The sequence below is a fragment of the Cavia porcellus genome, unplaced genomic scaffold, assembly GCF_034190915.1.
Source record: "Cavia porcellus strain 051 isolate PalLab524CR breed Dunkin Hartley unplaced genomic scaffold, mCavPor4.1 scaffold_29, whole genome shotgun sequence".
NCBI lineage: Eukaryota > Metazoa > Chordata > Mammalia > Rodentia > Caviidae > Cavia > Cavia porcellus.
The window spans coordinates 3,090,092-3,104,877 of NW_026947512.1; the positions used below are offsets into that span (position 1 = coordinate 3,090,092).

General features: G+C 33.2%; 1 protein-coding gene across 12 annotated transcripts in view; it reads right to left on the reverse strand.

Annotated features, from left to right (window-relative positions):
- Smg7 (SMG7 nonsense mediated mRNA decay factor) overlaps positions 1 to 14,786 on the reverse strand; it is an 84,282-nt gene that overhangs the window by 42,975 nt on the left and 26,521 nt on the right. For 9 of the 12 annotated variants that reach the window (XM_063239699.1, XM_063239702.1, XM_063239705.1 and 6 more), the window contains exons 2-3: positions 7,135 to 7,280; positions 6,846 to 6,984 (exon numbers count right to left, since the gene is read on the reverse strand). The exons of 2 other annotated variants lie outside the window; for them this stretch is intronic. In XM_063239699.1, the coding sequence (XP_063095769.1) occupies positions 6,846 to 6,949 (104 nt within the window). In that variant the 5' untranslated portion in view covers positions 6,950 to 6,984; positions 7,135 to 7,280. The remainder of the gene's footprint in view (positions 1 to 6,845; positions 6,985 to 7,134; positions 7,281 to 14,786) is intronic. One more of the 12 variants, XM_063239700.1, reaches the window with a different exon arrangement.

Here is a 14,786-nt window from a genome sequence, read left to right on the forward strand (position 1 = left end):
CCAGAAGAGATTTTGAACATACTCACCACAAAGAAGTAACTCTATGACATGAATATGCTAAATACTGAGATTTGATTATTATACAATGAATATATAAAATGAAGCACTACACTGAAACCCATAAATAAGTACAATTACTAGATATCAATTAAAAACACAATTTAAAAGGTTACTATATAAATGAGATTTGCCTTAAAAATGTTTCTCTTAGGAAAGCTGGAGAATATTATGATTCTAAAATTTTTACTATGTTTTTACATAATTAAGTATTTTAACAGCAATTGTGAATTTTAGTTTATTTTAAAATGTAAAGCAAACTGGGTATGGCAGCACCCAGCACTCATCAAGATGAGGTAGGAGAGTTTCTGAGTTTGAGGCCAACCTGGATTTAAGACCAGCCTGAACTACACAGAAAGACCCTGTTCTCAAAACAAACTCAAAAAGTAAAGTGAGGCCTTTTATTCTCTTAGCCTTTACAGCTTTTTTATTTTAAAGTAAGCTTTCAAATAGGATCTCAATAGGAACCTATGGAGGTAACCACAAACCACATGAGAACTGTCAATCTAAATGAATTAATACTAAATAAATGGCTATGTTTAGACCTAAAATATAACAACACATCAAATTCCACTAACCATACACTCCTATTTTCATGGCCCACTTTGTGTTAAAATTTGTCATTAAAATGACATTGATAGTCTACACAGAAGATCCCAAAAACTCCACCAAAAGACTTCTAGATTTAATAACCAAATTTAGTAGCATAGCTCTAAACAAAGTCAACACTCAAAAAAAAAAAAAAAAAAAAATCAATAGCATTCCTGTACACAACCAACAAATTCACTGAGAGAGAAATTACGGAAACCACACCCTTCATGGTAGCAGCCAAATAAATGAAACACTGAGAAATCAACCTAACAAAGGAAGTAAAAGAACTATATATTGAAAATTACAGTAATCTAAAAAAGGAGACTGAAGAAGGTATCAGAAAATGGAAAGATATATCCACTGCTCATGGATAGGAAGAACTAACACAATGGAAATGACTATATGCTCAAAACTGTTATACAGATTTAATGCAATCCTGATAACATACTGTTCGCATACCTCACAGAACTAAAACATTCCTAAATTTCATTTGGAACCAGAAGACACCTACTATAGCAAAAGCAAACCCGTGCAACAAAGGTAAAGCAGGAGGCCTCTCAATATCTGACTTGAAATTATACTAAAAAGCTACTGTGATAAATATCAGCATGCTACTGGCCAAAAAGCAGACCTGAGTGAGGACCAGTGAAATAGACTAGAAGATGCAGACACAATTAAAAATACACTCAGCCACCTTATCTTTGACAAAGGGCACAAATATGTTCACTGGAAGAAAGCCTCTTTAATGAATGGTGCTGGAAAAACTGGCTTTCCATATGTCAAAGATTAAAACTAGATCCATATCTTTCACCATGCACTAGAGTCAAAATGGATACAAGATCTAAATATTAAAACAGAATCACTAAATCTAAAGTAAGAGAAAGTAGGTAAAAATCTTGAAGACATAGGTGAAAGCAGAGATTTCATGAACAAAAGCCAAACTATACAGGAAATACTTCAAAGAATCAACAACTGGGATCTCTTATTAAAAAGCTTTTGCACATTAACAGAAATGATCAAGAGTGAAAACCTGCAGAGTGGGAAAAAATTTTAGCCAACTGTCCTGAGACAAAGAACTTCTATCTAGAACATATAAAGAACTGAAAAAAATCAGAACCCCATATTTAAACATCCAATCCAAAAAAGGGTATCAAGAAGAATATGCACTTCTCAGATGAAGAAATACAAATAGCAAATAAATATATTTTAAAAGTTTCAACATCATCAGTCATTCAAGAAATGCAAATTAAAACGACACTGAGATTTCATCTGACACCGAGATTTCATCTGACACCAGAAAGAATGGCTGTCAACAAAAAAACCAATGAACAAACGCTGATGGGGCTGTAGGAAAAAAATGAACACTTCACTATTGGTGGCAGTGTAGACTGGTGCAACCATTGTGGAAATCAGCAGGGAGAGTCCTGGGGGGTGGGGGGAGAAATAAAAACATCATACCACCGCAATATATGTATACCCTTGTTTAACAGCGTAATTTGTAATAGTTAAATCTTGGAAACAACCCAAATGCTCATCAACCAAGGAATGATAAAGAAGATGTGGTATTTTTATACAATGGAGTACTACTCAGCAATAAAGGATAAATTTGAGACTTTTATAGATAAATAGATCCAACTTGAGATCACACTCCTAAGTGAAATAAATCAAACCTACATATGTAAACATCGTATTGTCTCTCTAATGTAAGAATCTGAAAGAGCAAATAAGATCCAAAATGTACGATAGATATTGGGAAATGGGAAGAAACTATTCAAAAGAAAAGAGAAACAGATTTGAGAAAGGAGAAATGGGAAAAGGAAAAATAAAAAATACATATATACACACACTATAGTTAAGACAGTTACACTACTAATTTCTATTAGTTCACTGAAAAGGTTTGTGCTTATATGTTTAACCAATTGTTCATGCTTATGTCTTGTAAGCTGAGCAACTACTTTAAAGATAACAATAAGCAATGTATTAACTATTGTTATTCTCCTAGTATCTTGTTTTGAAATTTTGTATCATTGATTTTATTGCTTTCGTTTTTTTTAAAAAACTGCCATTAAAGATTCTCTACAAGGCTACTGGCTTATGTGTTTTAAAAACTAAGACAATACAATTTGATAAAACATACAGTACCATATTCTTCTACCAAAGTCAGAATTCTTCTTTCCCTCCATGGAATACTACTCTTAATAAAGTATTAGCTTTCCTTTCTTATAGTACCTAATATATAAGAAATTGAATCAATGACTATGTGATTTCACACAAATTCTTCTTTTTTTTTTGGTTTGGTTGTTTTGTTTTGAGGGGATTCCAGGAATTGAACTTACAACCTCATACTTGTCAGGCAGGCACTGTGCTGCTAAGCTACATTCCTGGCCCTCTATACAAATTCTTTAATAATAAAGATTAGTACAAATTGGCTATTATTTTATTTAAGAAGTACACCTCAACACTGCTGGTTTTATCAACAACCTTCAATAGAGATCAGCATTATATCCAAAGTTTTCATGTTTTTCTTAGCAGAAGGTATGGCAACAGGAACTGTTCACTTTACTTTAAACGAAGAAAATAATTTTTAAAATGAATGAACCAAGAATCCAAAAATTATATCATGTCTTTAATAAAAAGGGCTCATAATTATAAAATATAAAGTTTTCAGAATATTAAATACATTGTTAGTCATTTAGTGATAACAGAAATTAAGCACTTCCACCAAGTAATAATAATGACTAACAGGCTGAATAAAACTCAAAACTTTTAGTGGTAAGTATGCTGAAAGCGAACAATCTCAACAATACTCATGGAGAGAACATAATCATCAAGATCTACAAGTATATTTAACACATTCTAAGCAGTGGTTCTATAATAAAGCTCTGTATTACCCTTACACTATTCTAAGAATTTTACATAAAACAAGCATTTAATTCACACTAAGTTCCAGTACTGTTCCCACTTTGTACTTCAACAAAATACAATGAGACAGAGGCTAAATAACATGGCAGAGATCACAGAATTAAGTAGGAGAAGCAATGTTTAACTCAGTCTGTCTCCAGAGTTCAGCTCCTTGCCATTATATCAGAATTTCTCCCTCATGCATAAGTAAAAAATAATGTAAAGTACTTGATAGTAATAGTTTACAGAATTGGAGCATTTTGTACTTAACCATTTTGTGATCACTTGATTAGAGGAAAAACACCTAAAATTTGGACTATCTTCTTTAATAAATATCTTGGTTATACTTAGCATTCATGTAACAATGCAAAGTAGAAAAGGCTAATCTCTTAAAATACATACTCTTGAAATTTGGTCTAAAAATATAAGACATTTCTAAACCATTGGCACATACAATAGATTCCTTGCACATGAACACCAGGCCTCTATCTCTATAAGGAAAATTGAGAAATATAAGCCAACATTTTCTAAACTCAGAGATGCCCAGAAAAGGTGAATCAGTCTCTTTTGTTTAGAAAATGCATCTAGAGTATTCCTTTTGGAAAACTTTAAGCAAAAGTCAAGGTAGGTTTTAATTTATCGCTTTGCTCATTTTGGTTTTCATAGAGAAAAAACAATTTGGGATAATAATATTTATCAATTACAATGAAACATAAGAACCTATTTATAACTACACATATTAAATAACAATTCACACACGTGTATACACTTACGCATACACTTATACATAGCTCCCTGAAACATCACCAAGTCTCATAGTATTAATCAGAGAAAATATAAATCACTGTTATACTGTAGGATTTCATTAAGAAAAGAGAATCTAGGAAAAATGTTGCTCTTATTTGAGCTTTTCACAGTTCATGTTAATAAAAACATTAAGTTTCTTTCTGTCTTGGGCACTTCAGCTTGTATTTCCTAATCTCCTGACATTTCAATGCTCTATACCACTCTTTATCTATTTTCTTTGAAAATGTGTGTTTAGTTTCCCAGTATTACGGGCCAAAGTTTGTCTGGAAATTTTAAGGATGAAAAGGCAAAAGAAAAAATACAATAAAATTACTAGGTCAGAGAGAGGCAGACCACAGCACAGATACTTTATCTAGAAGACCAAGGAAGACAAGAAATTGTGGCAAACTGCATGGCACAGAAGTAGTTCAAAAATCTGTCCTTTTAAGCAATACAAACCAATGCTGAATTTTAAGTTAGAGTACAGCATTGTTAGATTTGCATTTTTTAAAAAAATTACAAAATGTACAAAATAAGGATTTTAAAATTTCAAGACTAGAAATAAGGTGATGATACAGACAGGCTGAAAAACTCAGATTCAAAAATACCTGGAAGTTGTAACTAGCAGACTAGTTATAGAGATAAAGCAGTCTAAAATCAGCCCCAGGCTGTTAGCTAAAAGAGTTGGGTATCTAAGGTGGAGGGAGGGGCCTAAGCTAAGACTTAGAAATGAGAGTTGCTATGAGAAATAAATGACAAGTTGCATAACAGAAACAAAGTGACCCCTCAAAGAAGGAAGGTAATTTTACTGTGACCACCAAAATTCCTTTTGTTTAGCCAGGTGCGGTGGTACAAGCCTATAATCTCAACATTCAGCAGGCCAAGAGACAGGAGAATTGTTGAGAGTTTGAAGCTAGCTTGGGCTATACAGTTAGCTCAAGGCCAGCTTGAATTGCGTGGTGAGATCCTGTCTCAAAAAGACAAAACAAAACAAAAAACCCCCGACCTGAGGATTAGTGGAACAGATTCTAAGACACAAACAGTTTTTGTCTCAAAAAGACAAAAAAAAAAAATTACTTTTGCTCATTTAGTTACTGAAGGGCTAGACAGGTATTCCCTCCATACTGCTCTTTCATGGGATCCCATCTACAGGACCACATTGGGTTTAGGATGACAAAATTTTGGGCCAGGGATTTAGCTCAGTGACATAAGTACCTGCCTGACAAGTATGAAGTTGCGAGTTTGATGATCCTTGCTACAAAAAAAAGAAAAGAGAAGAAAATTTTGAAGGAGTAAAAAATAACTGTAGGTCCTTTATCACCACACAATACATTCAGCAACAAGGAAAGGACAAGCTGTTTTGATGCCATGAAGATTACACGCTTACTATGAAAAGAAAAGAAAATCAGAGGTAGATATATAAATTACCAAAGAACTAGTCAAGATGTTACTTTTCCCTTTTTGAGTCTCACTAAACATTAGCATTGATTACATTATTATTTAACAAGTATGCTTGTAAAAAACTGGACCGGACACCCATCAAGCAAACTATAAATGACAGAAATGCCATACTGATTGATAATGGACTTTAACCTCATCGGCTAAAACTTAATGAATAGTCTAATAATATACTCTGATCACTTATTACTTGCCAGGTCTTATTTTATAATGCTTTTTTATATCATACAACCTTTAAATCTCACAGCAATTCTATCAGATAAAAAGATACACATCTGCTTATGATAGAAAGGTACAGAATGGGCAAGTAACTTGGCCAAGGTCACATAACTAGGAAGCAGCAAAGCCTGGGTTCCACCCTGCAACATAATTTGAGAACCAAGGCTCATAAGAATTATAGAATAAAGCAGGTCTTCTGAAAAAACCAGCTATGGGTTTCAATGTAATAGGGGCAAACATCACCTCTCTGTTATAAGCCATAATGCTTGAGATTTAGGACACACTCTGTCATTGTAAGATACAATTAGCAATAGTTACTAACTCACCATGTAGAACAGGGCTTTTCTAGCACTGTAACATACACTCATTTCCACAGGCAGTTAATTGAGAGGCTGAACTGCATCCATGTTAATATACAAAACCCAGATGGATGGTTTTTGCACTCAAGGAAATTACTACATATGTAAACAAAAACAGAAACTTTCATTCTAGAAGATAAATGTTCAAAATGGGTATGTTTTATGCTTATAAATATTCACTGTCCTCATGCATAAACAAAAAATTTAAATTTACTTCAGGAAATCTTTAAAATTTTTCTTAGACCACAAGATACACATGTACAAAGCAAAATAAATATATGAAGTTTTCATAAAGCCACATAACGAAAAGCCACATAACGAATTTTTAGCATGCCCCTCCCCCCCATCTTGGCCAAAATCAAATCTTTCAGAAAGTGTCTGATTCTATTAGGGTCTGCAGAATATGAATACTTTAACATACATCTCTAACATTAATAAAAACATGTAGAAATCCCTTGTAATTTTTAATCCTACCTAATATTACTTGATTTCAGATGCTCTTCTGATTTCAAGTTTTCGGTCCTCATCTGGGACTTAAATGAAACGTTTTCTCCCACAATGACTATCTGCAAGAACATCCAATTTCTCTTAAGGTAGAATGGTTTAAGACATTCTAGACAGAGGAGAGGAGGAAAATACAAGTTAACTCACAAAAGCAGAGAAATCCCTGAAACATAGTTATTTTTAAATTTGAAATGATTTAATGTGAAAGGCAAAGAAAAAAATCAAAGATCTTTTTTATGTCTAATTTCTTAGAACATACCTTTTAAAAGTGTTTCCTATGTATCTAACAGAATCTTGTTTTTGATCAAATTGTCATTCTGTATCACTGTCTGAAAGCTCAGAGATCTCTATAGGACAGACAGAGGTTACCCAGCAGGGTTCTTGCAGGACTACGATGAGAATTACCTATAGAACACAGCAGATGGACTCCTTACTGAAGGAAAAGCATGTAAAACAAACCACAACTACAGGGGCTATGAACAATACTTAAATTTGAAGATCAGTTGAAAATGTCAGGTTTTAAATTTTCATTCATTAAACAATATCTGGTATTTTTATCTCCCAGATACTGTGTTAAGGACTGAGTATACGATTATTAACACAGCTATCATGCTACCATGGATTTAAAAACTTAATGTAGGAAGACAATGAGGAAGGAAGAGGCAACAGAAGTTAAAAGCATAATCTCAGGAGTCCCTTTGTCTGTCACCAATGGTCTACCAGACAGTAAAATTGAGACATTAGGAAAAACAGCACAATTTCCTGGGAACGTCAAATTAATTCAAAGATTTGTGTACAGTGAGCATTACTGGCCACTGGTCACATTTATAATTTTTCTTTTTCTTTCTTTCTTTTCTTTTTGGAGACAGATTTTCACACTGTAGTATATAAGCTGGTCTTGAACTTACTGTGATCCTCCTACCTCAGCTTCCAGGTACGCTATATCCGACTTACATTTCTACTTGGCAAATACTAGGCTACATGTACCATATGTGTGATTTCTAAAACTGAAGCTAACTATGACAGACTGCCAAGAGTCTTGTGTGAAGACGCTGGGGCTCAAACCAAACTGCCACTTGCAGGTATAAACTAAGTGGAATTATTTCATCTTTCAGTTTTGTTAAAAGATAAAGATAATAAAATAATCTACTTCACTGAGGTATTTTCAGGATTTTAAGATTGTAAATAAGGCCTCAAAAAAGTTGGTCAAGGGCTGGGATATAGCTCAGTGGCAAAGTGTATGCTTGACAAGTGTGAGGTTCTGAGTTTGATTCCTGGTACCTCCCCCCAAAATGTTGGTCATTATCATCACCTTTTACGGTTTTATTAATCCTCCCAACAACCCAAAATGATAAATGCTATTATTTTTATTCTATAAATTACAAAACTAAAGCTACAAACTTATCAAAACACAATGTTTTTAATAATTTTAAACAGCAGAATAAAGAAGAATTATAACAAAAATCTCAAACATACAGCAGTGGACTTTGTTGCCATTCTTCAAAGTATATTTTCCAGCTCTTGCAAGTTAAGTGGCAATTTAGTGGAAATAAATAAGATAAAACTTCATGGGAAGTGCTGAGGATTTTACTTTAGCAGTGCAGTGTGTACCTGGCAAGCGCAAGGTTCTCAGTTTGATTCCAGGTACAAAAAATATATATAAATACATAAAACTTCATAATAGACCTAAGATCCTTAATAGCCTAGCATATAAAATCACACAGGTTTCCATTTTCTGATCTAAAAAACCTATACATGAATGTTTAATTTTAATTTATTACAATAACAGACACAGTCATTAATCACCCCGATATATTTTCCCTTATTTGAACAAACTTTTCCCGGTTTCTTGCCACTTTTTGAAATAGTTCTCGGAAATCCTCTTTCATAAGTGCTCTTAGTTATGTTTTTGTGGTTACCTCAATGTCCTGAAGCACTTAAAAACATTTACCTTTCATGGCCATTTTGACATTGCAAAATAGCCAGAAAGTCCCATTAACCAGATCCAGTGCCTAAGAGGACGAGGACACACTGTCATGTTTTTACAAGCTGCCTCTCCACTGGGTGACATTTGGCAGCAGCGTTCACCATATATTTTTGATTATACCTCATAAAGACAATCACAAAAGACTTTCAGAACTGCTTCGGAAGTGATAGGAATGTTAGGGTAAGCATGTTTGAAGCAAGGAGATTATTTGGAGGGGGATTAATGGCAATGTATCTTTTACCATAATACATTTTTAAAAAACTAGATATTCACTGTAGATTACAACCATATCTCATGTTATCTTAGTTTCTTGCTATTTTCCCCCTCAGTATCTTTGTTCATGCCCCTCCTTTCTCCCTTTCTTTTCTTGTGGTACTGGGGACTGAACCCAGAGTCTTCACGCTGAGCTACATCCTTAGCCCTTTACTGATTTGAGACAAGGTCTGCTATGTTACTATTTTGCCCTGTTTGCTTTTTCAGCAAAATAAGACCCACCCATATCCTCTAACCTTCAAATCTTAAGAAATTCTCAAGAAAGAAAAAAATCTTCCCTGGTTTTAGCCTCTAGCTTACGTTATTTCCCAGGTGGTATCTCTAGTTCTTCCCTCTTTTCAGCACAAAACAAAAATTCTAATTTTAGAATTTTTTGATTAGTGAGACAATTACCAGACAACACAGAGGTTTTCTACAACTGCTGACATAAATTATACAGAAGTAACAGCACACAATGACTTCCACGGCAATTGTAGAATATTTCTGGAAGTATCACTAAGTCATTATTATACGTAACCTTCTCTGTAGTTTAGGGTCAAAATTATTGTTCACAGGATACAAGATAAAAAGGGGAGACAAATCTTCATGTTGAGTGACTTTCTTCAGTAACATCTAAGATATACAATTAGATGAAACAATTTTTAATGTACCTCTTCACCCTTCTACTCAACAACAAAGATATAGGCAAGTTTCTTTGATCGGCTAACATCACTCTAAATCCAAATTTTCAATTTGTCTCTGCTAAACAAGAAAAACATTACTCTCTTCACTGCCTAAATGTACAGTAGAAAATACGACTTTGTACTGTATCAATAAAATTAAATTACCAGTTCAGTTGGGCAAGACACAAATCAAGTTTGTATCAATTATTTTAAAAGTTAGGTGAAATGTGTAATAGTCATTGTACAAAACAGAGGAAAAGAAAGTGCTCTAAACTATATAACTGCATGTATATTTAAGTGTATAAGATAGAAAATGATATCACAGAGTTTTATTGGGTCATTGAACAGAACTGTTTGCAGTATCATTGTTGGAATGTCCACTCTACAAGCTTTAATTTTGTGACTTGAACAATTATTTTTAAGATGGCAATATGTAATCCATTAACTAGTGATTTCCTACTGTTCATTTTTTTCTTCTGTAAATCTGTATAACTTGTACCCTTTCACTTTTTTTTCTTTTCTCCTTAAATAAAAAAAAAAAAAAAAAGTTAGGTGAAGAAATAGTTACCAAATCTTTTCCAAATCTGATGAAAATTACAAATCCACAAATATAAACTCAATAAACCACAAATATTTAAACACAAAAGAAAATTTACAAAGGCATTTAATCAAATGTTTGTTAAACACACACAAAAAAGTAATAAGAACTATGGGAGTAATAAAACCCAAAATGTGTAAATGTTGTTGTAAAAAAAGAGAGGGAAAAAAAAAGTGCTCTAAAGTATACAACTGCAAGTGTGTTTAGGTGTGTTAAGATAGATGACCATATTACTAAGTTTTTGTTGGATCATTGAACACAACTGTTTGCAGTCTCACTGTTTGAATGTCTACTTTGTATGCTTTAATCTTGTAATTTGAACAACTATTTCTAAAATGACAATATGTAATCTATTAACAGTGATTTGTTACTTTTTTTTTTTTTTGAAATTCTGTATTACTTGTACCCTTATACTGTTTTGGTTTTTTTCTCCTTTAAATAAAATTTAAAAAATGTTTGTAAACAATGATAAAATCTTAACAGCACAGAAAAAGATGTATTTCTTATAAAGAGCAATAAAGATAAGAATTATGGCAGAATGATTATCAGAAAAAAAGACAACACAGAAAGTGAGAGAGTAGTATTTACAAATCACAGAGGGGGGAAAAAAATCTCAATTTATAATTTTATATCCAGCAAAAATATCCTTCAAATTGAAGGTGAAATACATTGTCAGAAATAAGAGCTAAGAAAATGTGATGGCATCAGATCAATACTACAAGGAAAACTAAAAGAGAGCTTCAGGCTTGAAAACAATACTATATAGAATATATAGGAACCTGTGACTAAACAAGAGACAAAGATTGCCAGGAACAAAAACATACATGGAATACAAAATAACTTTTTATTTCTTGCTTTAAAATTTAATGCAAAAAACTGACTTAAGCAAAAACTACTACTATATTTTAGAGCTTAAAAAATGTAGATATTTGACCATAATGGTACAAAAGGGAAATGAAAGTACTATATATACTGATGTAACTTTTTCTAATACACATAAAACAGTATGATAGAAAAGTGAATAACAGTAAATCCTAAAGTGAAAAAGACATAGCTCATCAAGCAACTGAAGACCACACTCTCAGCTGATAGCAAACCTGCCAACACTTCAATCCAGTATAATCTTATGGGATCAGTGCTATAAAGACAGTCCATTATTGACTCAAAAATCCACATGCAGCATAATGATTATACACATCCACATACAAACCAAGAATAATGAAAACACATCCACATGTTTTACAGAATTTTATAGAATGGTCTTAAAGGCTTTATGCACAACAGCAAAACAAAACAAAAGAACTAATGGTTGTTAGTCACCAAAAAGTAAACAGGTAAACTGAGGTATAGTCATGCAATAGAATATGATTCAACAGTAAACAGAAAGGATTACTGATGTATATGCAACAATGTGAATTAATCTCATGGTATATTTCTGGCAAGCAAAAGAATACATACTATATTATTTCACTTATGAATTTCTGTAAACAAAGATAATCAATAATAATAAAAATTAGAATACTGATGTAACTGAGTTATAAAAGGATTAACTATGTCAGTACTGACTACATAGGAGTATGAGAGACCTTTTTGGGATATGAAAATAATCTACAACTTGATTAGGATGGTAGTTACAGGAATATGTTTGTAAAAATTCACAACAATACAATGAAAATGAAGTACACTATCTTATAGAGATAATTTGATTAAAAACATTCTATAGTGGGATTAGGAGTATGGCTCAGCAGTGTAGTGACTGCCTAACATGTATGAGGCTCTAGGTTCAATTCCCAGCATCACACAAAATATAAGTGAAACAAAATAAGAATTATAAATTTTTGTCTGGATTATAACCCCATCAACCTGTAGGATTTGTGGTATCTCTAGGTAGAGAATGTTAAGAAAATTGGATTAGAAAATCCTTAAGTCTTGGCTCTGAATTACTTGCATGCTGGTGGGGAGAAACCTTTACACCTTTTAGTGTCAGAGAAGTCATCTGTGTTGATTTTAATACTAGAGAAAAAATAGGCCATGTTTTTTCCTACACACAATGCTTAATCTAATTAAAATGAAATATCTGTATAAACATAAAAGGCACTCTACAGTCTACACTCATAAAACACACTGAAAAATGTTAACATTGCCTTCACCCATTGTATCTAACCAGTTACTAAAATCTCATTGATGAGTCTGCTGTAAAACCTCTCACTGACTGGGTATAAAACTGCATCTCTATAATCTTAATTACTTGGAAGGCTGAGACAGAAAGATTACAATTTAGAGGTTAGTCTGGATAACTTAGTGATATAACACTCTGTCTCAAAAAAAAAAAAAAAAAAAAAAAAGCTGGGATATGGCTCAGATGTAGAGTATCCCCAGGTTTGATTCCCATCACTAAGAAAAAAAAATCTCATTTATGTTTCTCAGTATTGTTATTTAGGTTTTTACTGGATGCAGAATTCAGCCATTTCCCCAGTCTTCATGACTTCACTTGTACAGAGTTGTCAAATTTATCGTACCAATTCTTTTTTGTCTGTTTTTTTAAATTTTGAGACAGAGCCTCACTATGTAGTACAGATCAGCCTTGAACTCACATATGTTGCCGAGGTTAGCCTCGAACTCAGTCATCCTCCTGCCTTCAGCCTCCCAAGTACTGGAGTTACACGGGTGTGCCACCATGCCTGGCTATTATATCAATTCTAAATACACTGATTTCCAGCTTAAATAGGATAAAGCCTGAACTATGTGACTTATCATCTAAGCCCCAATGTACCTTTCAATTTGGGGTCTTTCTATATTCTTCCATAAGCTATGCTTAAGATTCTTGAGATTCTTCCTGCGTCTTATTATTATTACATTTTCTCTGCTAGAATAGCCTTTTCTAGTCAACAAAATTCTTAACTATTTTTAGGGGATGACACTGCATAAAACCTCACTGAGAATTCTTCAATAGTACATCCTAACATGTTATTTCTTTATTAATTCTTAAAAAACATAACTCATACTAAACCCTCCAAACTACCTAGAGAATTATTACATAATCTCAGAATAAATATGTTGAATATAGTTATATTATTTGTGTATTTAAACACTGAGGTATTAAGTATGATTTCACAAACAAAAAGTTAACCAAAATATTAGCATTTCAACATTGGTTAATATAAAAATATACTGGAAACATTTAAAATGTTTCCAGTTACTCCACCAAGCATAGTTTTTTTAAATTTAAATTAAACAAGGCCTGGCACACACCTGTAAGCCCCAGGATTTCAGAGGAGAAGGCAGGAGGACTCTGAGTCAACGACCACCTTGGACTGTGAGTTTAAGGCCAGCCTGGACTACTTAGAGGGACCCTGTCTCAAAGAAACCAACCAACCAAAGAAACTAACGAATACATTTTCAAACTGAGTTCCTCAGTAGTGAATATCCCAAGGTTACTAGTAAGCAGCCTCTATACTTGGACAGTGCAGATACAAATCAAGACTTAATAAAAGATAAAGGTAGGTCATAAAGCTTTGCCCTCGTGGATAAATGTCCTTTTCTTGAGAGTGAGCTTATTACACAGTTTGTCCCCATTTTAGTTCTCTTGTTCCTTTCTGCCTTTTATCATGAGATGACAAGAAGACAATCCTCATCAGATGTGGGTCACTGTACTTGAGAATAAGGCTCAGACTTGGGCAAAGGGACCAACCTTTTCAGTATCTTTTCATTTAACACAATACTTAATACCCTAAGTACTTTATATTGCACTGAGTAGAATTAAATAATTCAAGCCCTATTTGCTCTAGTCTCTTGAGTCTCAATTTCCTACATGAGAAGTATGGGTTAATAATGCTTAATTTACAGAATTTTGTTAGTAAAAATGTTTAACACATGTGAACGGATACTGTAAATACTACCACACTACATGAAAAAGAAAACAATAATGAGTAAAAGCCTCATAAATATTTTTCCTGGATCGACTGTCAAAAATAAACAGACTATACTGCTGACATAGACTTGGGCTGTCCAATAGAAAAATGAGCTCTTGACCTTAATGTGACTGAGAACTTTCACTTAGCTAAGTTAAGTTTAAACAGCTAAATCTACTTTGGATAATACATCTATATGTCAGCATTACTGTTACTAATAATCTAATAGAGTGAAAGAAGGAAGCTTCCAAACCTACCCACTTTCTCCCACCAATTATTCTCATGTCACCACAGTTACATTTGATCAGCAAATACTGCCTCTTGGTACCTACAGGGAAATAGCTGACTTTCCTAGTACCCTAAAATTCACACATGTCCAAGTTCTTTATATAAAGTAGCATAGTATTCACATATAACCTACACACATTCCCTCATATACTCAGAACCATCTTTTGGGTTACTTATAATACTTGATACAAT